The sequence below is a fragment of the Protopterus annectens genome, chromosome 10.part0 (genome assembly GCF_019279795.1).
Source record: "Protopterus annectens isolate FY-2018-M chromosome 10.part0, PAN1.0, whole genome shotgun sequence".
Taxonomy (NCBI): Eukaryota; Metazoa; Chordata; order Ceratodontiformes; family Protopteridae; genus Protopterus; species Protopterus annectens.
In genome coordinates this window covers 310,537,139-310,564,860 of record NC_056744.1, presented here as the reverse complement: position 1 = coordinate 310,564,860, position 27,722 = coordinate 310,537,139, and the positions used below count along the sequence as shown (strand labels likewise).

At 43.3% G+C, this 27,722-nt stretch overlaps 1 protein-coding gene across 1 annotated transcript in view; it reads left to right on the top strand.

Annotated features, from left to right (window-relative positions):
• The first annotated feature begins 10,166 nt into the window (after positions 1 to 10,166).
• The window catches only part of OLFML2B (olfactomedin like 2B), a 455,925-nt gene continuing 438,369 nt past the window's right edge, over positions 10,167 to 27,722 (top strand). The window contains exon 1 of the mRNA XM_044085181.1: positions 10,167 to 11,120. Coding sequence (XP_043941116.1) covers positions 10,881 to 11,120 — 240 coding nt within the window. The 5' untranslated portion in view covers positions 10,167 to 10,880. The remainder of the gene's footprint in view (positions 11,121 to 27,722) is intronic.

The window sequence follows — 27,722 nt, the reverse complement described above, 5'->3', positions numbered from 1 at the left end:
TCAACTTCACCTAGCATGGAGGTCTGCAAGCATGAGAGTGAAGAACATCAAGTTCACCTAGCATGGAGGTCTGCAAGCATGAGAATGAAGGGTATCGACTTTACTGAAAATGGAGATCTGCAAGCATAAGAGTGAAGACCCTCGGCTTCCCCTAGCATGGAGGTCTGCAAGCATGTGAGCAAAGAGTATCGACTTCACCTAGCATGGAGGTCTGCAAGCATGAGAATGAAGAACATCAACTTCACCTTGCATGGAGGTCTGCAAGCATAAAAGTGAAGAATATCAACTTCACCTAGCATGGAGGTCTGCAAGCATGAGGATGATGAGCATCAACTTCACATAGCATGGAGGTCTGCAAGCATGAGAATGAAGAGCATTGATTTCACCAATATTAAGGTCTGCATGTACGAGAGTGAAGAGCACTGACTTTACCTAGCATGCAGGTCTGCAAGCATGAGAATGAAGAATATAAACTTTACCTAACATGGAGGTCTGCAAGCAGGAGAGTGAAGAGCATCGACTTCACCTATCATGGAGGTCTTGTAAGCATGAGAGTGAAGAACATCAAGTTCACCTAGCATGGATGTCTGCAAGCATAAGAATGAAGAGCATCAACTTTACCTAACATGGAGGTCTGCAAGCATGAGAGTGAAGAGCCTCAACTTCACCTAGCATGGAGGTCTGCAAGCATGAGAGTGAAGAAAATTGAGTTCACCTAGCATGGAGGTCTGCAAGCATGAGAATGAAGAGCAGTGACTTCACCTAGCATGGAGGTCTGCAAGCATGAGAATGAAGAGCATCAGCTTCACCTGGCATGGAGGTCTGCAAGCATGATAAAGAAGAGCATTGACCTCACCTAGCACAGAGGTCTGCAAGCATGAGAGTGAAGAGCATCAACTTCATCTAGTATGGAGGTCTGCAAGCATGAGAATGAAGAGCATCGACTTCGCCTAACATGGAGTTCTGCAAGTATGAGAGTAAAGAATATTGAGTTCACCTAACATGGAGGTCTGCAAGCATGAGAGTGAAGTGCATTGACTTCACCTAGCATGGAGGTCTCTAAGCATGAGAATGAAGAGCATCGACTGCACCTAGCATGGAGGTCTGCAAGCATGAGAGTGAAGTGCATTGACTTCACCTAGCATGGAAGTCTGCAAGCATGAGAATGAAGAGCATTGACTTCACCTAGCATGGAGGTCTGCAAGCATGAGAGTGAAGAGTATCGACTTCACCTAGCATGGAAGTCTGCAAGCATGAGAATGAAGAACATCAAGTTCACCTAGCATGGTGTTCTGCAAGCATGAGAATGAAGAGCATCGATTTCACCTAGAATGGAGGTCTGCAAGCATGAGGGTGAAGAGCACTGATTTCACCTATCATGCAGGTCTGGAATCATGAAAATGAAGAGCATTGACTTCACGTATCATGGAGGTCTACAAGCATGAGAATGAAAAATATCGACTTTACCTAACATGGAGGTCTGCAAGCATGAGAGTGAAGAGTATCGACTTCACCTAGCAGGGCGACCTGCAAGCATGGAACTGAAGGGTATCGACTTTACCTAAAATGGAGGTCTGCAAGCATGAGAATGAAGAGCATTGATTTCACCTAGTATTGAGGTCTACAAGTATGAGTGAAGAGCAATGACTTCACCTAGAATGGAGGTCTGTAAGCATGAGAATGAAAAGTGTAGACTTTACCTAACATGGAGGTCTGCAAGCATGAGAATGAAGAATTTCAACTTTACCTAACATGGAAGTCTACAAGCATGAGAGTGAAGAGCATTGACTTCACCTAGCATGGACGTCTGCAAGCATGAGAATGAAGAGCATCGACTTCACCTAGCACGGAGGTCTGCAAGCATTAGAATGAAGAGTATCGACTTCACTTAGCATGGAGGTCTGCAAGCATGAGAATGAAGAACATCAAGTTCACCTAGCATGGAGGTCTGCAAGCATTAGAAAGAAGGGTATCAACTTTACCTAAAATGGAGGTCGGCAAGCTTGAGAGTGAAGAACATTGATTTCACCTAGCATGGAGGTCTTCAAGCATAAGAGTGAAGAGTATCGAATTCACCTAGGATGGAGGTCTGCAATCATGAGGATAAAGAGCATCAACTTTATATAGCTTTGAGGTCTGCAAGCATGAGAATGAAGAGCATTGACTTCACCTAGCATGGAAGTCTGCAAGCATGAGAGTGAATAAAATTGAGTTCAGCTAACATGGAGGTGTGTAAGCATGAGAGTAAAGAACATTTAGTTCAGCTAACATGGAGGTCTGCATGCATGAGAGTGAAGAGTATCGACTTCACCTAGCATGGAGGTCTGCAAGCATGAGAATGGAGAGCATCAATTTCACCTAGTATTGAGTTCTGCAAGTATGAGAGTGAAGAGCACTGACTTCACCGAGCATGGAGGTCTGTAAGCATGAGAGTGAAGAACATCAAGTTCACCTATCATGGAGGTCTGCAAGCATGAGAATGAAGAGTATCGACTTTACCTAAAATGGAGGTCTGCAAGCATGAGACTGAAGAACATCAGGTTCACCAGCATGGAGGTCTGCAAGCATGACAATGAAGAACATTGACTTCACCTAGCATGGAGGTCTGCAAGCATGAGAATAAGGAGCATTGACTTCACCGAGCATGGATGTCTGCAAGCATGAGAGTGATGAACATGAAGTTCACCTAGCATGGAGGTCTGCAAGCAAGAGAATGAAAAATATCGACTTTACCTAACATGGAGGTCTGCAAGCATGAGAATGAAGAGTATCGACTTCAGCTAACATGGTGGTCTGCAAGCATGAGAGTGAAGAGTATCGACTTCACCTAGCATGGAGACCTGCAAACATGACAGTAAAGAGCATTGAATTCACCTAGCATGGAGGTCTGCAAGCATGAGAATGAAGAGCATCAACTTCACCTAACATGGAGGTCTGCAAGCATGAGAGTGAAGAGTATCGACTTCATCTAGCATGGAGGCCTGCAAGCATGAGAGTGAAGGGTATTGACTTTACCTAAAATGTAAGTCTGCAAGCATGAGAATGAAGAGCATCGATTTCACCTAGTACTGAGGTCTGCAAGTATGAGAGTGATGAGCACTGACTTCACCTAGCATGGAGGTCTGTAAGCATGAGAGTGAAGAACATAAAGTTCACCTATCATGGATGTCTGCAAGCATGAGAATGAAGAGTATAGACTTTACCTAACATGGAGTTCTGCAAGCATGAGAATGAAGAGTTTCAACTTTACCTAACATGGAGGTCAGCAGGCATGAGATCGAAGAGAATTGACTTCACCTATCATGGAGGTCTGCAAGCATGAGAATGAAGAGCATCGACTTCACCTAGCATGGAGGTCTGCAAGCATTAGAATGAAGAGCATTGACTTCATCTAACATGGAGGTCTGCAAGCATGACAGTGAAGAACATCAAGTTCACCTAGCATGGAGGTCTGCAAGCATTAGAATGAAGGGTATCGACTTTACCTAAAATGGATGTCTGCAAGCATGAGAGTGAAGAACATTAATTTCACCTAGCATGGAGGTCTTTAAGCATGAGAGTGAAGAGTATTGACTTTGCCTAGCATGGAGGTCTGCAAGCATGAGGATGAAGAGCATCAACTTCACATAGCATGGAGGTCTGCAAGCATGAGAATGAAGAGCACTGACTTCACCTAGCATGCATGTCTGCAAGCATGAGAATGAAGAGCATTAACTTCACCTAACTTAGACGTCTGCAAGCATGAGAATGAAGAGCATCAATTTCACCTAGCATGGAGGTCTGCAAGCATGAGACTGAAGAACATCAAGTTCACCTAGCACAGAGGTCTGCAAGCATGACAATGAAGTGCATTGACTTCACCTAGCATGGAGGTCTGCAAGCATGAGAATGAAGTGTTTCGACTTTACCTAACATGGAGGTCTGCAAGCATGAGAATGAAGAGCACTGACTTCACCTAGCATGCAGGTCTGCAAGCATGAGAATGAAGAGCATTAACTTCACCTAACATGGAGGTCTGCAAGCATGAGAATGTAGAGCATCAATTTCACCTAGCATGGAGGTCTGCAAGCATGAGACTGAAGAACATCAAGTTCACCTAGCACGGAGGTCTGCAAGCATGACAATTAAGTGCATTGACTTCACCTAGCATGGAGGTCTGCAAGCATGAGAATGAAGTGTTTCGACTTTACCTAACATGGAGGTCTGCAAGCATGAGAGCAAAGAGCATCAACATCACCTAGCATGGAGGTCTGCAAGCATGAGAATGAAGAGCATCTTCACCTAGCATCGATGTCTGCAAGCATGAGAATGAAGAACATCGACTGCACCTAGCATGGAGGTCTGCAAGCATTAGAATGAAGAGCATCGACTTCACCTAGCATGGAGGTCGGCAAGCATGAGAGTGAAGAATATCAAGTTCACCTAGCATGGAGGTTTGCAAGCATGAGAATGACGGGTATCAACTTTACCTAAAATGGAGGTCTGCAAGCATGAGAGTGAAGAGCATCAACTTCATCTAGCATGGAGGCCTGCAAGCATGCGAATGAAGAGCATCAACCACCTAGCATGGAGGTCTGCAAGCCTGAGAGTGAAGAGTATTGACTTCACATAGCATGGAGGTCTGCAAGCATGAGAATGAAGGGTATCAACTTTACCTAAAATGGAGGTCTGCAAGCATGAAAGTGAAGAACCTTGGCTTCACCTAGCATGGAGGTCTGCAAGCAGGAGAATGAAGAGCATCGATTTCATCTAGCATGGAGGCCTGCAAGTATGAGAGTGAAGAACATTCGAGTTCACCTAGCATGGAGGTCTCCAAGCATGAGAATGAAGAGCATTGACTTCACCTTGCATGGAGGTCTGCAAGCTTGAGAGTGAAGAGTATCGACTTCACCTAGCATGGAGGTCTGCAAGCATGAGAATGAAGAACATCGACTTCACCTTGCATGGAGGTCTGCAAGCATGAAAGTGAAGAGTATTGACTTCACCTAGCATGGAGGTCTGCAAGCATGAGGATGAAGAGCATCAACTTCACATAGCATGGAGGTCTGCAAGCATGAGAATGAAGAGCATCGATTTTACCTAGTATTGAGGTCTGCAAGTATGAGAGTGAAGAGCACTGACTTTACCTAGCATGGAGGTCTGCAAGCATGAAAGTGAAGAACATCAAGTTCACCTAGCATGGAGGTCTGCAAGCATGAGAATGAAGAGCATCGTCTTCACCTAGCATGGAGGTCTGCAAGCATGAGAATGAAGAGCATCGACTTCACCTAGCATGGAGGTCTGCAAGCATGAGAGTGAAGAGCATCAACTTCACATAGCATGGAAGTCTGCAAGCATGAGAGTGAAGAACATCAAGTTCACCTAGCATGGAGGTCTGCAAGCATGAGAGTGAAGAACATCAAGTTCACCTAGCATGGAGGTCTGCAAGCATTAGAATGAAGGGTATCGACTTTACCTAAAATGGAGGTCTGCAAACATGAGAGTGAAGAACATTGATTTCACCTAGCATGGTGGTCTTCAAGCATGAGGGTAAAGAGTATTGACTTCACCTAGCATGGAGGTCTGCAAGCATGAGGATGAAGAGCATCAACTTCACATAGCATGGAGGTCTGCAAGCATGAGAATGAAGAGCATTGATTTCACCTAGTATTGAGGTCTGCATGTACAAGAGTGAAGAGCACTGACTTTACCTAGCATGCTGGTCTGCAAGCATGAGAATGATGAGTATCAACTTTAGCTAACATGGAGGTCTGCAAGTATGAGAGTGAAGAGCATCGACTTCACCTCGCATGGAGGTCTTGCAAGCATGAGAGTGAAGAACATCAAGCTCACCTAGCATGGAGGTCTGCAAGCATGAGAATGAAGAGCATCAACTTCACCTAGCATGGAGGCCTGCAAGCATGAGAGTGAAGAGCATCGACTTCACATAGCATGGAGGTCTGCAAGCATGAGAATGAAGAGCATCAACTTCACCTCGCATGGAGGCCTGCAAGCATGAGAGTGAAGAGCATCGACTTCACGTAGCATGGAGGTCTACAAGCATGAGAGTAAAGAATATTGGGTTCACCTAACATGGAGGTCTGCAAGCATGAGAGTGAAGAAAATCAAGTTCACCTAGCATGGAGGTCTTCAAGCACGAGAATGAAGAGTATCGACTTTATCTGACATGGAGGTCTGTAAGCATGAGAATGAAGAGCATCGACTTCACCTAGCATGGAAGTCTGCAAGCATGAGAGTGAAGAACATCAAGTTCACCTAGCATGGAGGTCTGCCAGCATGAGAAAGAAGAGCATCGACCTCACCTAGCATTTACGTCTGCAAGCATGAGAATGAAGAGCATTGATTTCACCTAGTATTGAGTTCTGCAAGTACGAGAGTGAAGAGCACTGACATCACCTAGCATGGAGGTCTGCAAGCATGAGAATGAAGAGTATCGACTTTACCTAACATGCAGGTCTGCAAGCATGAGAGTGAAGAAAATTGAGTTCACCTAGCATGGAGGTCTGCAAGCATGAGAGTGAAGAGCATCGACTTCACCTAGCATGGAGGACTGCAAGCATGAGAGTGAAGAATATCAACTTCACCTAGCATGGAGGTCTGCAAGCATGAGAGTGAAGGGTATAGACTTTACCTAAAATGAAGGTCTGCAAGTATGAGAATGAAGAGCATCGATTCACCTAGTATTGAGGTCTGCAAGTATGAGAGTGAAGAGCACTGACTTCACGTAGCATGGAGGTCTACAAGCTTGAGAGTAAAGAATATTGAGTTCACCTAACATGGAGGTCTTCAAGCACGAGAATGAAGAGTATTGACTTTATCTGACATGGAGGTCTGTAAGCATGAGAATGAAGAGCATCGACTTCACCTAGCATGGAAGTCTGCAAGCATGAGAGTGAAGAACGTCAAGTTCACCTAGCATGGAGGTCTGCCAGCATGAGAAGGAAGAGCATTGATTTCACCTAGTATTGAGTTCTGCAAGTACGAGAGTGAAGAGCACTGACTTCACCTAGCATGGAGGTCTGCAAGCATGAGAATGAAGAGTATCGACTTTACCTAACATGCAGGTCTGCAAGCATGAGAGTGAAGAAAATTGAGTTCACCTATCATGGAAGTCTGCAAGCATGAGAGTGAAGAGCATCAACTTCACCTAGCATGGAGGACTGCAAGCATGAGAGTGAAGAGTATCAACTTCACCTAGCATGGAGGTCTGCAAGCATGAGAGTGAAGGGTATAGACTTTACCTAAAATGGAGGTCTGCAAGCATGAGAATGAAGAGCATCGATTCACCTAGTATTAAGGTCTGCAAGTATGAGAGTGAAGAACATCAAGTTCACCTAGCATGGAGGTCTGCAAGCATGTGAATGAAGAGTATAGACTTTACCTAACATGGAGGTCTTCAAGTATGAGAGTGAAGGGTATCGACTTTACCTAAAATGGAGGTCTGCAAGCATGAGAATGAAGAGCATCGACTTCACCTAGCATGGAGGTCTGCAAGCATGAGAGTGAAGAACATCAAGTTCACCTACCATGGAGGTCTGCAAGCATGAGAGTGAAGAGCATTGGTTTCACCTAGCATGGAGGTCTGCAAGCATGAGAGTGAAGAACACTGAGTTCACCTAGCATGGAAGTCTGCATGCATGAGAGTGAAGAGCATCAACTTCACCTACCATGGAGGTCTGCAAGCATGAGAGTGAAGAGCATCAACTTCACCTAGCATGGAGGTCTGCAAGCATGAGAGTGAAGAACATTGAGTTCACATAGCATGGAGGTCTGCAAGCATGAGAGTGAAGAGCATCAACTTCACCTACCATGGTGGTCTGCATGCATGAGAGTGAAGAGCATCAACTTCACCTAGCATGGAGGTCTGCAAGCATGTGAATGAAGAGTATAGACTTCACCTAACATGGAGGTCTTCAAGTATGAGAGTGAAGGGTATCGACTTTACCTAAAATGGAGGTCTGCAAGCATGAAAATGAAGAGCATCGACTTCACCTAGCATGGAGGTCTGCAAGCATGAGAGTGAAGAACATCAAGTTCACCTACCATGGAGGTCTGCAAGCATGAGAGTGAAGAGCATCGACTTCACCTAGCATGGAAGTCTGCAAGCATGAGAGTGAAGAACACTGAGTTCACCTAGCATGGAAGTCTGCATGCATGAGAGTGAAGAGCATCAACTTCACCTACCATGGAGGTCTGCAAGCATGAGAGTGAAGAGCATCGGTTTCACCTAGCATGGAGGTCTGCAAGCATGACAATGAAGAGCATCGACCACCTAGCATGGAGGTCTGCAAGCATGAGAATTAAGAGCATCGGCTTCACCTAGCATGGAGGTCTGCAAGTGTGAGAGTGAAGAAATTTGAGTTCACCTAGCATGGAGGTCTGCAAGCATGAAGACATACCAAGTCACATAATTACATTATCAGTGATGATGTTTGTGGCAGTTCTGATCTGCATGCGATAATCTTAGACCACTAGATTGTAGTGAGGTACCAAGAATTCTTGTACAGTAGTGTGAGTAACGAAAAAGGTTTATTGTCAAAAGTCAGAATTGTAACAGAGTATGAAGCAACAGAAGCTTCATGAAATGACAATTGTTAGAGCAAACCACAGTGCTCATCCTGACACGTCACGCTCACAAGAGGTAGCTGTGAATGTGCTGAATGACTCCTCCTGCTATGCACTGTTACAAGGCTGAGAGTTCAAAACCTGTCTGTACAGGGTCAGGTAAAGTTGTAAATAAACCAGCTTATTAACAGGTTTATGCATAGTCTGCTTTCCTCAGTGGCTGCTGTTACATTTACATGTGTCTATTACAGTATGCAGTAAATTTAAAATCACCCTAAATCATTATATTAGCTGGATATGTGTGTGTGTGTGTGTGTGTGTGTGTGTGTGTGTGTGTGTGTGTGTGTGTGTGTGTGTGTGTATTGATCTACATCTATACACATATATATTATAATATGTATGTATAGATAAATAGATATTAGTAATTGGTAAATTGGCTTTGTTGAAAGCAATAATTCAGTAATTCAGTTTCTGTCACTGTAGTAGCTGTAAAAAAGAAAAAAAATAATGTTTATTACATTGTGTCAGCTTATAACAGTTCCTGTTGTCATACTGTCCACTACAAATGATGGAAAATAAAGTAAAATGAAAGCAGTAAACTTCCACTGAATCTGTTTTCATTATTAACTCAGTGCCTACATCAATACTGGTTGTACATTTTTTACCTGAATAACCCATGTCTATTGTAATATTAGACTGTTAACATACAATTATTGTCTTTCAACTACTTTTAGAAATTTCTTGTAGTCACGAATAAGTACTTATTAACCTAAGATTCAGTTCTGTTGCACATCTTTGTTTTACACGTTTGTGTTGTACTGCTGTGCACAGCTTGTTATTTTCTGTTTCTTACCTGCTGAAATGTATTCAGTGATGTTATATCTTCATATTTGTTTCCCTACAGCACACCTGCAAACCAGCTTTCAGTTCGGTATACTTTTTGTAGGAAAACAGTCCTGTAATTACTTAATGAGTAAAGTAATGTTTCTGTAAATCAGCACTAAGTAACTAATTAGGATGGCTTGTTGGAAAAGATATTTTCTTCACATCACTTATGTGTCCTTTATTTGCATACTGGCTGACGAAAACCTTAGCAACATTAGACAGATAGATACATAGAGAAAGGTGAACATTACACTTCTGTGCCTTTCTGAAGCAAACTACAATATATTACTTCCCTTTTAATCAGAAACAGTGAACTGTATTTCAAAAGTAACATCTGCCTTTCAGGGAGCAATTTGATAATGTTTCTTAAGAGTTTCTCCAGGATTCCTGCTATAACATGTTTCTATTTAGTTTTCAGCCTGAAGTGGGTATATCGTGCATGGCTCACTGTGCATTGCTCTTTCAGTAGTTTTTATGTACTGAAGTTTAAATACTAAATAAAGTTCCCACTGAGGGGCATGTTATTAAATCCACATTGTGCTTCTGTCTGAATGCCTCATGCTGTGTAACTGAACCTGTTAATGAGAGAAGTCCTGCTAATTACCACCAGAGGGCACTCCTGAACCAAAGTCCCATTGCCTTGGAAGTTTAAGACTCACCAAGCTCACCTCCTCTTCCTTACGGGTGCTTTCAGCTCCCATTCATAGTGAATCTGGAATTCAGTGGGGGTCAGGCAGGCTCGTACAGCAGTGGCAAGCAGCAAGGTACAGAGAAACTGAGAGAGCAGCAGGAACCTGACAGCTGTGACACCTGAACAAAGAGGACATTAGCACTTTAGTGCACTTCACTGTTAGTCTGATACTTTGCATAAAGTAACAGATGGAAACAGCTTTATCTGTAAGATCATACTGAAGATGCAGAGAGTCACAGAAAAGGAAAACCAGCTCTTATTCCTTACAGGTCACCACTGACTGCCGTGTCTTCCTTCAGGATTCCCTTTTTGCAGTTGGCTGTAACTTGTTTTGGTGCTGTAGTTCATGGTTTGATACCATCTCCCGGAGTTCTGAAGCTTTTTTTTAAGAGGGGCGTATATTACCCCTTGTGCACTTGATCCCACTTCTGCTGCTTTTACGGAGTAGAATTTGCCATCTTTCACACCTGGAATTTTGATGTCTTGTGTCTTTCGAGGGGAAACTACTTTTTATACACCTGACTGCAACATTGCATCAGCAGCTGAGGACCTGTTTTCTATTAACCAGGAACTTTAGTGTGCCCTGCCGTTAGTGGTAGATGGCTTTGTGTGCTTTGGAATAGCAAAACTTTCAACGCAGTTTAACATCTGTCATCTGGGAGTTTATACCTACTGTTGTTTCTCTGATTATCTTTGAGCACTTGACGTCACCTTTACGTGCTTGCCTTTGTGGTCCCCAATGGCACTGTCCGGAATACATCTGCTTGCATTCTGTTACTTTAGCTGCTGGTTAGGTATCTTCAGTTACAGTCAGGCACAAGAGTCCACAGGGAGGACAAGAGGAGACCAACCACAGGGATACCAGCAGCTGAAGAACCAGTTGGACCCCTTGTTATTGGAGGATGAATCTGACAAGAACCATTTGGACCCCTTGTTATTGGAGGATGAATCTGAGAACCAGGAGAACGTGCTTTCACAGGTCGGTTTTGATAAATGCCCAGTGTTGGGGCTAATGTGAGTGGGTTTAGTCTGTTTGATGCTCTAAAATATAATATTCAGTGTATAGCTCTTTACATGACTCTGACTATTGTATGATTGCAATAACTCAATAACTACTGAAACAAAACCACTTGCCACTTTCCTTACTTCTAACAAAGGAGTGAATTGTGACACTAATTGCCATATGCACTCAGCAGTGGCAAACAGTGTCACGGATGCTATCTATATATCTAATATATAACTGTACAATATTACCCCAACTAAATAAATAAAACCATCGGACAGGAAATTGAGGTGCTGTGTCTGTGTCAGAGTAGCTGGCCATTAAGGGAAGCAGCATTCATTCTCTTTTACACACAAAAACAGTGATTTGTTCAAATCTACTTAAGAGTACATCACCTAAGTGTCTGGTAAACAGAATGTTTAGCACACAGGATTAAGTCTCTGAGCTGCAGATGAGCTTCATCTGGTAGCTCAGGGGTTGATTCCCTTCAGTCTTTCTGGGTGAATTTTTTTTAACTAATTACTGTTACCAAATTAATAAAACAATTTGCTACCACAGACAGCACAAATTACAATTAAATGACCCCCACTACAACACGTTCTTATAAATTACAATTAAATGATCCCCACCACAACACATTCTTATAAATTACAATTAAGTGACCCCAGCACAACACATTCTTATAAGAGTAAATTAAGTGACCTCCCCACCACAACATGTTCCTATAAGAGCAAATTAAGTGACCTTCACCAGAAGATGTTCTTTAACAGTTAAATGACCCCCATCACAACACATTCTTATAAGAGTAAATTAAGTGACTCCCACCACAACACGTTCTTTAAGGGTTAATTAAATGACCCCCAGAACAACTCGTTCTTATAGGAATAAATTAAATAATTCCCACCACAACACATTCTTTAAGAGTTAATTAAATGACCCCCAGCACAACACGTTCTTATAAGAGTAAATTAAGTGACCCCCACCACAACACATTTTTATAAAAATTAATTAAATGACCCCCCCATCACAACACATTCTTATAAGAGTAAATTAAGTGACCCCCACCACAACACATTCTTATAAGAGTAAATTAAGTGACCCCCACCACAACACGTTCTTATATGAGTAATGAATCATCAGAGCATCCTTCTAAGGCAGACGACAGTTGCTTCCAGCGTCGATAAAGCTGCCTAATACAAACAATACTGCTCACAGCCTTACCCACTTGTAACAATGCAGTAATCTCTGAATGAGTGTACTGTGCATTCAAGCAGGAGACACACAACACATCCTGCTGTCTACTGGCCATGAGGAAACAAAGTACCTCCAACGAGTCTGGTTCTTTATAGCTGATAACATTGATATTGTAAAACATCACCTGACTCATGTAATGTAGCCCCCACAGCTGGTACAAGGAGGCAAGTAACCCCTCACCTTGTTGCTGTGCCACTGTAGCTAAATACTGTAAATAGAGCCTTGTGGTACATGTCCATACCTGATATGACAATGCTGTGGCTACACCCTCACCTTACAGAACCTTGTGGTACATACCCACACCTGATATGACAATGGTGTGACTACACCCTCATCTTTTAGAACCTTGTGGTACATGTCCACACCTGATATGACAATGCTGTGGCTACACCCTCACCTTATAGAACCTTGTGGTACATGCCCACACCTGATATGACAATGTTGTGGCTACACACTTACCTTATAGAACCTTGTGGTACATGCCCACACCTGATATGATAATGTTGTGGCTACACACTCACCTTATAGAACCTTGTGGTACATGCCCACACCTGATATGATAATGTTGTGGCTACACACTCACCTTATAGAACCTTGTGGTACATACCCACACCTGATATGACAATGGTGTGACTACACTCTCACCTTATAGAACCTTGTGGTACATGCCCACACCTGATATGACAATGCTGTGGCTACACCCTCACCGTATAAAACCTTGTGGTACATGCTCGCACTTGATATGACAGTACTGTGGCTACACCCCCACCTTACATGTTATTACTATGTGAACTGCAGCAGGTAACTCACAGTGTCCTTCACCTGTCACATCAGTGGGGCCCTTCCCTGAGTTGACAGTTGGGTGGTACACTAGTTCATGGTTAAATTTTTTACCTCACATCTACATGGTTATGGGTTCAGTTCTGACTTCTGTGTTGCTGGCATATTCCCCCTGTGTTCATGTGGTATTTATGCTAGTAGTTGAGTTTTCGCCTATCTGCCAAAATAGCTGACTAAGCAGGCTGTTTTAAGCTGTCTGTGCACACACATCTTCACACTGTCTCTCTCTCTCTCTCTTACACATGCACACACGCACAATAAATCTTACCATATTAGGGTTGCAGCTGACTTAAGCCTGTCCCAGCAATGACTGGGTGCAATGCAAGAACGAGACCCATAAGGGACAGGGAAAGAGCAGACACATTAGGGCCATTTAACTTTGACAGCTTACCTGCCAGTATGTCTTTGGGATATGGGAAAAATACAGACACCATAACAAAAACCTATGTCAACAAGGGGACGTCATGCAAGCCTCCACACAAAAAAATCATCCTTACTAAAAATATCAATCTGGAACATTCACATCTGTGAAGTACTAATAGGCAGATAGACAGAACGATTAGATAGATATTTTTCATGTATTGATTTTTCCCTTGCCTTAAAATGATCCACAATGGACAATCTTATTTTTCCGGAAAGTAACTAAGTTAAATATCTTAGCAATTCTGTAAACTGGATGACAGCTGACAACAGCAAGCACAGTGTTATACTGCAACAAAGAATTGACCCCTCCCCATGCCCAGCTTATTCTGTTACAGTAATAATCAGATAAGTGCACATATTACATTACATTTGCAAGCCCTGAACATGCTGTATGTTATAGAAACAGGTTTGACCACTTCAGTATTAATTTGACTACTAAAGGATCCTTAGCATGTCGGTTCTTCCATGTTGCTCACAGAACATGTCCAAAAATTAAATGTTTAATTCTGGCATTCTTTTGTGGTTACTATTAATAAGAAGGCAATGGCTGTGCCATTTACTATGCCTCGTACAGCTTGCCAGCAAAGACAGCAAAAGTCACAGTGTCTTCCTTCTGAACGAAGGGCGTGTCCTCCTCCTCCTCAAGATGTATAACCGACTATTGTAGGACGTGACATCAAACCCACCCTCCTTGTGTATAGCAAGGTGGCAAGAATCACTTTCAGTCTTTCCTCAGCAGTAAGACACCCAGAGTTCTACAAGTAGCTGACACATTTAATGAAGCTGAATGTTCTTAATGACAGTGGCAGAAGTGGTTGTGGTCTTCTTCAAGTAGACTGAAACTGCCAACCCTCACACAAGACCAGCATTTGAAAATTGAGCCACATTAAGTGACAGCTTCTCATACTTCCACAAGTTTACAAATTGAAAACAGGCAGAATAAGCTTGTGTCATGGAAGAGCTAATGTAATAGTTATGTAAAATGAAAACGTATCTGTATAATATCCAGAGCAAAATATTGTAAATGTACCAGTCAGGGTTCATTTAACAGCATCAAAATATAGACGTGAATTTGCATTAGGCCCCACTGAACTCCATACCCTTCATCAAGTGCTGCCACCCCCACATGAAATACACCACCACCCCACTTGACACTGTACAGCAAATATCCACCAGACTCTTTAAATCAGAAAAATAAAAACAGAAGTGCCATGCTGGCAAAACAATACAACAGAGAGCTCCAGGAGGCCCTATGTAGTCAGAATGAGTCAACTGCCTGGATTGTACAATCTCTATGATTTGGAAAAAATATATAGTTTCATCACTTCTTTGTTCCCAACAAAAAGAGTTGAGCCATGGAATAAGAACTATTCAGGAAATATGTGGCTTTGCAGTTGCAGTACTTTAATGCTGTTTTTGTAGCTTGTCTGTTTCCTTTATGGCTGATTTTATGACTTCCATTCCAGATGACCTTAAGGTCACAACCACAGTAACTACCACCTGTTCTTTAACCTCGGGGGGCAGAGATTGGCCTTGACATAGCCATACAGGTTGCTATCAGGCTGGTCATTTCCTTATCTCCTAATATGAAATGAGCATGCCCATAAGATCCCAAGGATTGGGCATGCTTTGTAGCAGCGCAAGAGCTTGTCATCCACTTCTTTGAAAATTACGATTCATGCAACCCCAATCTTACTGAAGGCAGATGCCTCCATTCCTGTCTGAGCTCTGCTGCAAGGATTCCCGTGAAACAGCCCTCTCTCTCATCCTCCCCTTAGGAAAGGTGAGCATGCTGTGTCTTATCATTACTCCCTTTTCACTAAACAGCACCTCCACCACTTGGGAAGGGGGCTAATTGAAATCAAGTCATCTGGATGGTAGTCAGGGCTTTATCCATCTGTATTACAGAGCTGGGCAAGTTGTATTTTGTGTGCATATGAATGTGTGTATGTGAAGGGCCGCTGTGGTGCAGCGGTTAGCATTGTCACCTCTCAGCAAACAGGTCTCCCGTTCGATTCTCGGCTGGAGTGCCTTCTGTGTGAAGTCTGCATGTCCTCCCCACAGTCGAGTGACATTAAAGACATGTAGGTAGGTGCATGCATGAATGGGCGTGCCTTCTTTGAAGGTTGGGTGTCGGGCTGGCAACTCAGCACCATAAAAATCCACTGCCAATCATTAGTGGACCGGAAGTTCCACTGTGGTGACCCCTAACCGGGAAAAGCCAAAAGACAGTTATTATATGCATGAATGGATGGATGAATGTATGTGTGAGTATATGTGTGTAATCATGTGAATGTGTGTGTGCGTGCACATGTGTGTGCATGCATGAGTGCATGCACCCACTTCTGTCTGTGAGCATTTGGTACTTTTATGCATGTGTTTGTGTGTGTGAGTGTATGTGTTTGCTTGCACATGTACAAAGATAGGAGGTGTTAGTGAAAGGGGAGGAGGTATTGAATTATAGAGGAATATCGATTACAGCTCACTGCAACAGCGGCACCGTGCATTTGTTGTCAGTGGTGTAGAGCAAGGAAGGGTGACACAGTGGGGTGAAATAAGCTGTGTTTGTAACGGGGCCACTTAGAAAAAATTGCTGTTTTCCAAGGAGGTTCCCTTTTGGTGCTGAGTGCTGAAATTTACCAGTCTAGAAAATTTAGAGCCAGTGATGTGCCTTGATGGTTGCTTATAGCAAACACTGTATGTTGTTGTGTACAATTTTTTACACCATTTTTCCTCCATACTTGCCAACCATGAACCTCCCACCATCAAATTAATAATAATTATTTCCCCTGCAATAAAGGACTCTCTGGCATGGAGGCAAGAACTTAGCAGTAGCAGTAGCAGAGGGTGCTGTCATTCAAGCAGCTTTAGACATTTTTATACCCTTGCTTGGAGCTATTCACATTAGCAATGACATCACTTCTAACTGCCCTAACCCACCCCAGGTGGATGACATGGGTGCCTGTCTAATCACTAGGGTGCGTGCGTGCACGCACACACACACACACACACACACACACACACACACACACACACACACACACACATACCACACTCCCTGGTACACACACACACACACACACACACACACACACACACACACACACACACACACACACACACACACACACATGCACCTCTTAGCTGTCCATGAGTTGACTGCATCTCTCCCAGGTTTCTTTTCTTTTTATATTTTTGTCCCTGCCCTCATAAATCACAAATCCTTACACTCAGCAATGCCAGACAGTAGACATTCATCCTCCTTAGTGTTCCTAACGCACATAATGTGCTATGATAGCACTTCTGATTTGGTTATAACCCCATCCCTGGTGGATGACACAGTAGCACATGCCATCATGAGGGCCTACTATGATAACACTTTTAATTTGGTCCTAACCCTACCCCTGGTGGATGACCTCAATCTCTGTAGCATCACATAGACCTACTATGCCCTCCCATTGTATATAAGTACTCCCATCCACACACTAATGTCGGCTATAGACCCTGGCTTGCTAAACCAAACTCATGATACAGTTAACAGCATTTCATTTCCTCCATGTGCTAAAGCAGTCTACCAGATCACTGATCCTCCTGTCCAAGGTGGGCAGGCCAGAGTTAGATGCTCACTCGTGTCCCCTTCCCCATCCTGGCATCTTCAGCACCTGAGCTGCTATTTAAACCAGGGTCATCTGTCATAGCCAAGATTTTATAGGTTCTGGGTTATAGACAGGACTTCATCTCAATATTCAAATTAGACAGGGAAGTGTACAGTTTTTCTGCTTGAATCTGTGGGTCTTAAAGAAAAACTCCACCTTAGAACTAAAACAAATATATATTTTTTTCACTCTAGCTCTGTTTTTTGAGTTATTTTAGCACCTCAAATCATTCTGACACTTATAGAATTTTAATATGTTTCATGCAAAATGGCTGTCAATGGGGATTGACAGATCAACATGAGCTTATTTTTCTTCAAGCCTTTCTCTTTCCCATAATCCATTTCAAGTCTGCTTTATATGAGTCATACTAGACATAAGGAAGTAGTGGTGTATTCCCATCTTATTGATATGTAACAGGATTAGTGTCAGTCACTGTCATCTTGTATTTGTGTGTGGCTCAGGGCTTGTTTTACAGTATACTAAGGAATTATACAACTGCTACCAAAACAGCACTAAATTGCAGGTCTTTGTTCAAAGTATATTTTTGTAGTCCAAGATGAATTGATAACCCCACCCATACACACTCACATAGTTTGGTAAATGTACTGATGCCTTACAAGAATTACAAGAAAAAATATTTTCTGACTCTTCTCTAAATGTTACAGACATCTTTGATACTATGCTCAAGTCACCTTAAAATGTAAAGTAGTATAAACAACAAACATTTAAAGTTTAAAGAGTAGCATTTCAGTACTGCAATGCTGCTTATGTGAATTTGTCAACAGAGGTGACAACTGCCTTTGAACCCCTGACTGATCTAATTGTTCTGTTTTACTATGAAACGCATGGCCACATTGGAAGCAGCTGTGAATCAGAGTAAGTTCTCTTCCTCTCTATAATAAAGACAACGGAAAACAGTTTCACACCTCTCTGTCTTGTTTACAGCAGCCTGAGCTCCTGACTACAAATCTCTCTGTCTGTGGTGTGTCATGCAGGTGTAAACAAATTCATCTGCAACTTATGTGAGAAGTTAAGCTTAAAAAAGTGTGTTCCCTTCCTTTGATACAAAAGTGAGGAAATGAAAGTTTTATAAACTACAAGCAGGTTTCAGGTACCTACATAGTACTGGAATCATATTGTAGGGAGAAAAACAACCTAAGAGTTGAGTTAAATTGTAGGAGAAGGTGGAGTTTTCCTTCAATGGAATATTTGTCATTAACTGTACATGGTGTGTGACAACCTAACTCACAAACTGCTGTTGCTTGCTTCTGATTGGTTATTCAGTTATTCTACAGTAATGTCTCAAAGACTGTGCATACATGAGCTACCAAAATCTCAAAATGGAGTTGCCAGTTTAGTCTGTCACACTAAAGAAGGGAAGGTTATACAGGAACCCCCCTCAATGTGGCTGCAAATATATGTATTCTGCCTTGCACAGGCAACCTCAATTTGTACCACCAGCATTGTGCATACCTCTCAACATCGTAGCACAAAAAATATCTGGACAAAGCCAAAAATAATAATGGGGGGTCACATTTTAAATATTGTTCTCATAAAGTAAGACAGTTACTAGAATAAAAGGTCTTGTGTTATGATGCATTTTTCTGAAAGAGGTGGAGTCTGAAACTCAAATAGCTGTCATTATTTAATGAATTCCACCCTCACTGATTTACCATAAAAATTCCAAAAATATGGACAGTTGAGAGGTATGGAGTGTGTAAAAGTCACAGATGTTCCATAGATTTGAATTTGGCTTCACTGGTCATGAAACTGGAATTTGCAAGGATGATATCTCTAAAATCATATCATGATTCTGTTTGTTCTGGTGACTGATTGATTATCATGTTATGGATTGTAAGGGTAACTCATTTTCTTACTGTATTTCCTTTGCTTTTTATTTGACAGTTCATGCTGGGCCTGGTCTACCTCCATTAAATAAGTAAAAAAAAAAATAGAAGAAAGAAAGCAACCCTGAAATCTGAAACATTACAGGGATAATTTGTTGATGATTCATTTTTTTGAATTTCTATAACGATTTCTCACAAATATGGAAAACACTGGGGAAGCTGTTTTGAATTTTAAATAGTATTTATCAAAAGAATTGTCATAACTTATACCGCTTCAAGATATTAGTCTTAAAAGAAACTCTCCACTCATAAATCTGAGAATTTTCCACTTTGTATAATGTTGCTGCAGTATACACACACAGTCCCAGGGATGCAGCTATGGCAGTAAGAGCTGTGGTAAAATGGGGCTGTTAAAAGGACGAGGTAATTTACCATTCAGAGACATGATTGATGCAATGAGGAAAGACCTCATTATCAGATAATTTGCTCATCTCTGAATCTGCCAGTGTTACCAGCAGCGAAAATCAACATGTTCCTGTAGTAATTACCATCAGTGGCCAGTGCATCACGTTAGTAATTATCATCAGTGGCCAGTGCATCACGTTTGGCAAAGGAACCCCCCGATTCACTTTCCCACACACACAGACATGCACACACCTTTTACCAGTCCACGAGTTGACAGAATATCCCCAATGTCTATTTCCTTTTTATTTTTGTCCCTGCCCTAACAAATCAGAAATCCTTACAGTTAGACAATAATGGAATAAAGTTTCATTCTCTTTAGTGATTGTAAAGTGCTTTGTGATGCTAGACCTGCTGCTCTATTAACTTTTTAAGTGACTCTAAATCATATTTAAAAAGATTCTTCCTGATGTTTTCTGTTGTTTCCCCTGACTTTATCCTAAATCCTCCACCTACAGGGACACACACCCAACCATATCAACTGTCTGTCCCTGATTTTACGAATAGCATTTGCTGTTGTTTCTTATACCTTCGCCATCCCTTGTAACTCACGGGTCGTTGTAGCCATGGAATAATGCCTGAGGTTATACCTTCCCCATCCCTTGTAACTCACGGGCCATTGTAGTCATGGAATATGCCTGGGGTAAAGAGTCTCATCTTTTTCATGTAAACAAATGATGCAGTAACTGATCACTTACTGTAGTGGGGTAATCCTGCTGCTTTGTCTGACACACACACACAGACATATGCACACACACAGTACCCCTACTGCATTCATGGACACAATCACCTATTCTCTCTCACACACTCACACACATGCAAAGACACACGCGCACACACACACATACACACACACACACACACACACACACACACACACACACACACACACACACACACACACACACACACACACACGCACACATATGCACATACACAGTACCCCTACTGCATTCATGGACACAATCACCTATTCTCTCTCACAAACTCACACACTCTCTCACACACACACACACACACACACACACACACACACACACACACACACACACACACACACACACACACACACACACACACACACACACACACAACACCATTGTATTCATGGACACACTTAACCATTCTCTCACAATGTAAATGCCTTACCTCAGGTATTTCTGGGAAGAGAACATGGCTAATTAGAGTATGCTTCTCCCCAGAGCTAGAGCATGGTCAAGTGGGGCCCTAGACAGGGTAATGGATCGGGACCTCCCCACAAACAGCACCTCACCTGCAGCAATTCCAGTGTTCCATTACTTGGCTATCTCTCCCCAGTTGCCATAAAAACTGTTCAAACCTGTCAGTGTGCATATTATAGTCTTTGTTTGTACAATAATTACAGATATTTGAATTTCATTTAAAACTTTATTTCAAATTTTATACCACAAACATGAATAGCCAATTGCTAAACAAAGCAAGACAGTCTCACAATGAAAATAGGCTTAGCAGGAGCAGCAGTAAACTTTACCCTTGAAACTCACATTCGTTGAAACTGCATTAGAACCCGCATTCATAGAAAAGTCATCTGGCAGTGGCGGATTAAGTGTACCTTTGGGCTGTTTTAAAACCATGGGCCCTCTGCATACATTTTTAGGACCATACATAAATGCATGTATTCATTGATTCATGTTTCTGATTGTATTAAACTATATTCCTTAACACAGCAGCAACTTTTTTTAAATTTGTAGTTTTGAAATTTTTTTCAGTAAGCAGTAAAACAAAATGCATGAACTAACAGTGACAAAACTACCCATTTCAGAACATTTCAACCACAAAAGGCCACCAATATTGCTGTCATAATACACCAGTGTCCGTCAATATGCACAATCTCCACAGAAGTAAAAGTCATCCTGATAGTTCTACATTAAAGAGAACTGTAATGAATAAAGAGGTTGCTACTGGCAAACAACTTTGCATTTTAGTGCTTCATCTACAAATTCAGTGCCTGGTGACCTTGAAGAATAAATTGCCGCTGTTACATTAAAAAAAATGGTGTGGTGGTGATATGCAATAGGGAATGGCTAGCAAACAGACAAGAAGTTCATAGTTACTAGGGCATCTCATCCAAAGAAGGACACACACAGGAGTGTAGCACTCTCCCCTTATGCTGGAAGAAAGTGTCAGCCATCGGGCTACCTGGTGGGTTAGAGAACCCAAAGCCTTTTGCACCAAAAGCAAACATGGTACCAGCCGTAGCACTGATAATGAACAAGGCAATTGTGAAGTTCTGTGACTGATACTGACAGACTATAATCCTCAGTGATTTACAAAAACAGAAAAAAGAAATATAATTAAAGGAGACTTTGCATGTGGTTAGCAGGTTTAGGTACTTGCCTGCCAATAATTAAGGTTTAGGGTTTGACTGTTAGCAAAGTCAATTAACTAGACAGTGCCTCTAACAGGGACATCACACACACAGCTGCTTTCTCTAAAGAACTATTACAACTGCAACACACAAGACTGCTTGCTCTAATGACAAATTGCAATACACACCTCTGTTACTGTGGATGTTGCCATCCTACACACACCTCTGTTACTGTGAATGTTGCTATCCTACACACACCTCTGTTACTGTGGATGTTGTCATCCTACACATACCTCTGTTACTGAGGATGTTGCCACCCTACTCACACTTCTGTTACTGTGGATGTTGCTATCCTACACAATCCTCTGTTACTGTGGATGTTGCCATCCTACACACACTTCTGTTACTGTGGATGTTGCCATCCTGCACACACCTCTGTTACTGTGGATGTTGCCATCCTACACACACCTCTGTTACTGTGGATGTTGTCATCCTACACACACACAAACTCTGTTACTGTGGATGTTGCCACCCTACACACACTTCTGTTACTGTGGATGTTGCCATCCTACACACACCTCTGTTACTGTGGATGCTGCCATCCTACACACACCTCTGTTACTGTGGGTGTTGCCATCCTGCACACTTCTGTTACTGTGGATGTTACCATCCTACACACACCTCTGTTACTGTGGATGTTGCCATCCTACACACACCTCTGTTACTGTGGATGTTGCCATCCTACACACACCTCTGTTACTGTGGATGTTGCCATCCTACACACACCTCTGTTACTGTGGATGTTGCCATTCTTCATACACCTATGTTACTGTGGATGTTGCCATCCTTCACACACCTCTGTGACTATGGATGTTGCCATCCTACACACACCTCTGTGACTGTGGATGTTGCCATCCTACACACACCTCTGTGACTGTGGATGTTGCCATCCTACACACACCTCTGCTACTGTGGATGTTGCCATCCTACACACACCTCTGCTACTGTGGATGTTGCCATCCTACACACATCTCTGTTACTGTGGATGTTGCCATCCTACACACACCTCTGTTACTGTGGATGTTGCAATCCTACACACACCTCTGTTACTGTGGATGTTGCCATCCTGCACACACCTCTGTTACTGTGGATGTTGCCATCCTACACACACCTCTGTGACTGCGGATGTTGCCATCCCACACACCTCTGTTGCTGTGGATGTTGCCATCCTTCACACACCTCTATTACTGTGGATGTTGCCATTCTAGGCACACCTCTGTTACTGTGGATGTTGCCATCCTGCACACACCTCTGTTTCTGTGGATGTTGCCATCCTGCACACCCCTCTGTGACTGTGGATGTTGCCATCCCACGCAACCTCTATTACAGTGGATGTTGCCATTCTACACACACCTCTGTTACTGTGGATGTTGCCATCCTACACACACCTCTATTACTGTGGATGTTTCCATCCCACACACACCTCTGGTACTGTGGATGTTGCCATCCTACACACACTTCTGTTACTGTGGATGTTGCCATCCTACACACACCTCTATTACTGTGGATGTTGTCATTCTACACACACCTCTGTTACTGTGGATGTTGCCATCCTACACACACCTCTGTTACTGTGGATGTTGCCATCCTACACACACCTCTGTTACTGTAGATGTTGCCATCCTGCACACACCTCTGTTACTGTGGGTGTTGCCATCCTACACACTTCTGTTACTGTGGATGTTGCCATCCTACACACACCTCTGTTACTGTGGATGTTGCCATTCTACACACACCTTTGTTACTGTGGATGTTGACATCATATACTCACCTCTCTTACTGTGGATGTTGCCATCCCACACACACACATATGTTACTGTGGATGTTGCCACCCTGCACTCACCTCTGTTACTGTGGGTGTTGCCATCCTACACACCTCTGTTACTGTGGATGTTGCCATCCTACACACACATCTGTTACTGTGGATGTTGCCATCCTACACACACCTCTGTTACTGTGGATGTTGACATCATACACTCACCTCTGTTACTGTGGATGTTGCCCTCCTGCACACACCTCTGTTACTGTGGATGTTGCCATCCTACATACACCTCTGTGACTGTGGATGTTGCCATCCCACACACCTCTGTTGCTATGGATGTTGCCATCCTTCACACATCTCTGTTGCTGTGGATGTTGCCATTTTACACACACCTCTGTTACTGTGGATGTTGCCATCCTACACACACCTCTGTTACTGTGGATGTTGCCATCCTACACACACATCTGTTACTCTGGGTGTTGCCATCCTGCACATACCTCTGTTACTGTGGATGTTGCCATCCTACACACACCTCTATTACTGTGGATGTTGCCATTCTACACATATGTCTGTTACTGTGGATGTTGCCATCCCACACACACCTCTGTTACTGTGGATGTTGCCATCCTACACACACTTCTGTTACTGTGGATATTGCCATTCTACACACACCTCTGTTACTGTGGATGTTGCCATCCTTCACACACTTCTGTTACTGTGGATGTTGCCATCCTACACACCTCTGTTACTGTGGATTTTGCCATCCTACACACATCTCTGTTACTGTGGATGTTGCCATCCTACACACACCTCTGTTACTGTGGATGTTGCCATCCTACACACACCTCTGTTATTGTGGGTGTTGCCATCCTACACACTTCTGTTACTGTGGATGTTGCCATCCCACACACACCTCTGCTACTGTGGATTTTGCCATCCTACACACACCTCTGTTACTGTGGATGTTGACATCATACACTCATCTCTGTTACTGTGAATGTTGCCATCCTGCACACACCTCTGTTACTGTGGATGTTGCCATCCTATGTACACCTCTGTGACTGTGGATGTTGCCATCCTACACACACATCTGTTACTGTGGATGTTGCCATCCTACACACACTTCTATTACTGTGGATGTTGCCATTCTACACACACCTCTGTTACTGTGGATGTTGCCATCCTGCACACACTTCTATTACTGTGGATGTTGCCATTCTACACACACCTCTGTTACTGTGGATGTTGCCATCCTACACACACCTCTGTTACTGTGGATGTTGCCATCCTACACACACCTCTGTTACAGTGGGTGTTGCCATCCTGCACACACCTCTGTTACTGTGGATGTTGCCATCCTACACACACCTCGGTGACTGTGGATGTTGCCATTCCACACACACCTCTGGTACAGTGGATGTTGCCATCCTACACACACCTCTGTTACTGTGGTTGTTGCCATCCTACACACACCTCTATTACTGTGGATGTTGCCATTCTATACACACCTCTGTTACTGTGGATGTTGCCATCCCACACCCACCTCTGTTACTGTGGAGGTTGCCATCCTACACACACCTCTGTTACTGTGGATGTTGCCATCCTACACACACCTCTGTTACTGTGGATGTTGCCATCCTATGCACCTCTGTTACTGTTGATTTTGCCATCCTACACACACCTCTGTTACTGTGGATGTTGCCATCCTACACACACCTCTGTTACTGTGGCTGTTGCCATCCCACACACACCTCTGGTACCGTGGATGTTGCCATCCTACACACACCTCTGTTACTGTGGATGTTGCCATCCTACACACACCTCTATTACTGTGGATGTTGCCATTCTACACACACCTCTGTTACTGTGGATGTTGCCATCCCACACACACCTCTGTTAATGTGGAGGTTGCCATCCTACACACACCTCTGTTACTGTGAATGTTGCCATCCTACACACCCCTCTGTTATTATGGATGTTGCCACCCTGCACACACCTCTGTTACTGTGGATTTTGCCATCCTACACACACCTCTGTTACTGTGGATGTTGCCATCCTTCACACACCTCTGTTACTGTGGATGTTGCCATCCTACACACACCTCTGTTACTGTGGATGTTGCCATCCTACACACACACCTCTGTTACTCTGGATGTTGCCACCTTACACACACCTCTTTTACTGTGGATGTTGCCATCCTACACACACCTCTGTTACTGTGGATGTTGCCATCCTGCACACACCTCTGTTACTGTGGATGTTGCCATCCCACACACTCCTCTGTTAATGTGAATACTGCCATCCTATACACACCTCTGTTACTGTGGATGTTGCCATCCTACACACACCTCTGTTACTGTGGATGTTGCCATCCTACACACACCTCTGTTACTGTAGATGTTACCATCCTACACACACCTCTGTTACTCTGGATGTTGCCACCTTACACACACCTCTTTTACTGTGGATGTTGCCATCCTACACACACCTCTGTTACTGTGGATGTTGCCATCCTGCACACACCTCTGTTACTGTGGATGTAGACATCCCACACACACCTCTGTTAAAGTGAATACTGCCATCCTATACACACCTCTGTTACTGTGGATGTTGCCATCCTACACACACCTCTGTTACTGTGGATGTTGCCATCCTACACACACCTCTGTTACTGTGGATGTTGCCATCCTACACACACCTCTGTTACTCTGGATGTTGCCATCCTACACACACCTCTTTTACTGTGGATGTTGCCATCCTACACACACCTCTGTTACTGTGGATGTTGCCATCCTACACACACCTCTGTTACTGTGGATGTTGCCATCCTGCACACACCTCTGTTACTGTGGATGTTGCCATCCCACACACTCCTCTGTTAATGTGAATACTGCCATCCTATACACACCTCTGTTACTGTGGATGTTGCCATCCTACACACACCTCTGTTACTGTGGATGTTGCCATCCTACACACACCTCTGTTACTGTAGATGTTACCATCCTACACACACCTCTGTTACTCTGGATGTTGCCACCTTACACACACCTCTTTTACTGTGGATGTTGCCATCCTACACACACCTCTGTTACTGTGGATGTTGCCATCCTGCACACACCTCTGTTACTGTGGATGTTGCCATCCCACACACACCTCTGTTAATGTGAATACTGCCATCCTATACACACCTCTGTTACTGTGGATGTTGCCATCCTACACACACCTCTGTTACTGTGGATGTTGCCATCCTACACACACCTCTGTTACTGTGGATGTTGCCATCCTACACACACCTCTGTTACTCTGGATGTTGCCATCCTACACACACCTCTTTTACTGTGGATGTTGCCATCCTACACACACCTCTGTTACTGTGGATGTTGCCATCCTACACACACATCTGTTACTGTGGATGTTGCCATCCTACACATACCTCTGTTACTGTGGATGTTGCCATCCTACACACTCCTCTGTTAATGTGGATGTTGCCGTCCTACACACACCTCTGTTACTGTGGATGTTGCCGTCCTACACACACCTCTGTTACTGTGGATGTTGCCATCCTACACACACCTCTGATACTGTGGATGTTGCCGTCCTACACACACCTCTGTTACTGTGGATGTTCCCATCCTACACACACCTTTGTTACTGTGGATGTTGCCATCCTACTTAAAACTGCAGCACAATGTTGCTCAGCCTCCCGGACTCCTGATGATTGTGCCTGTGAATCGCATACAACCTATTCCTAACTGCTTCTCATGCACATTAGCCTACAGCATTTCTGGATCAGTCTGTTCACACCTAGTTCCTGTGATGATACCAGAACGACCCTCCCCCCACACACATACATGCATGCACAGACACCAACACAAATAAACTGCTTTTTTTTCTTCTTTTTGCATCAGTCCATCTGGAGTGCAATAG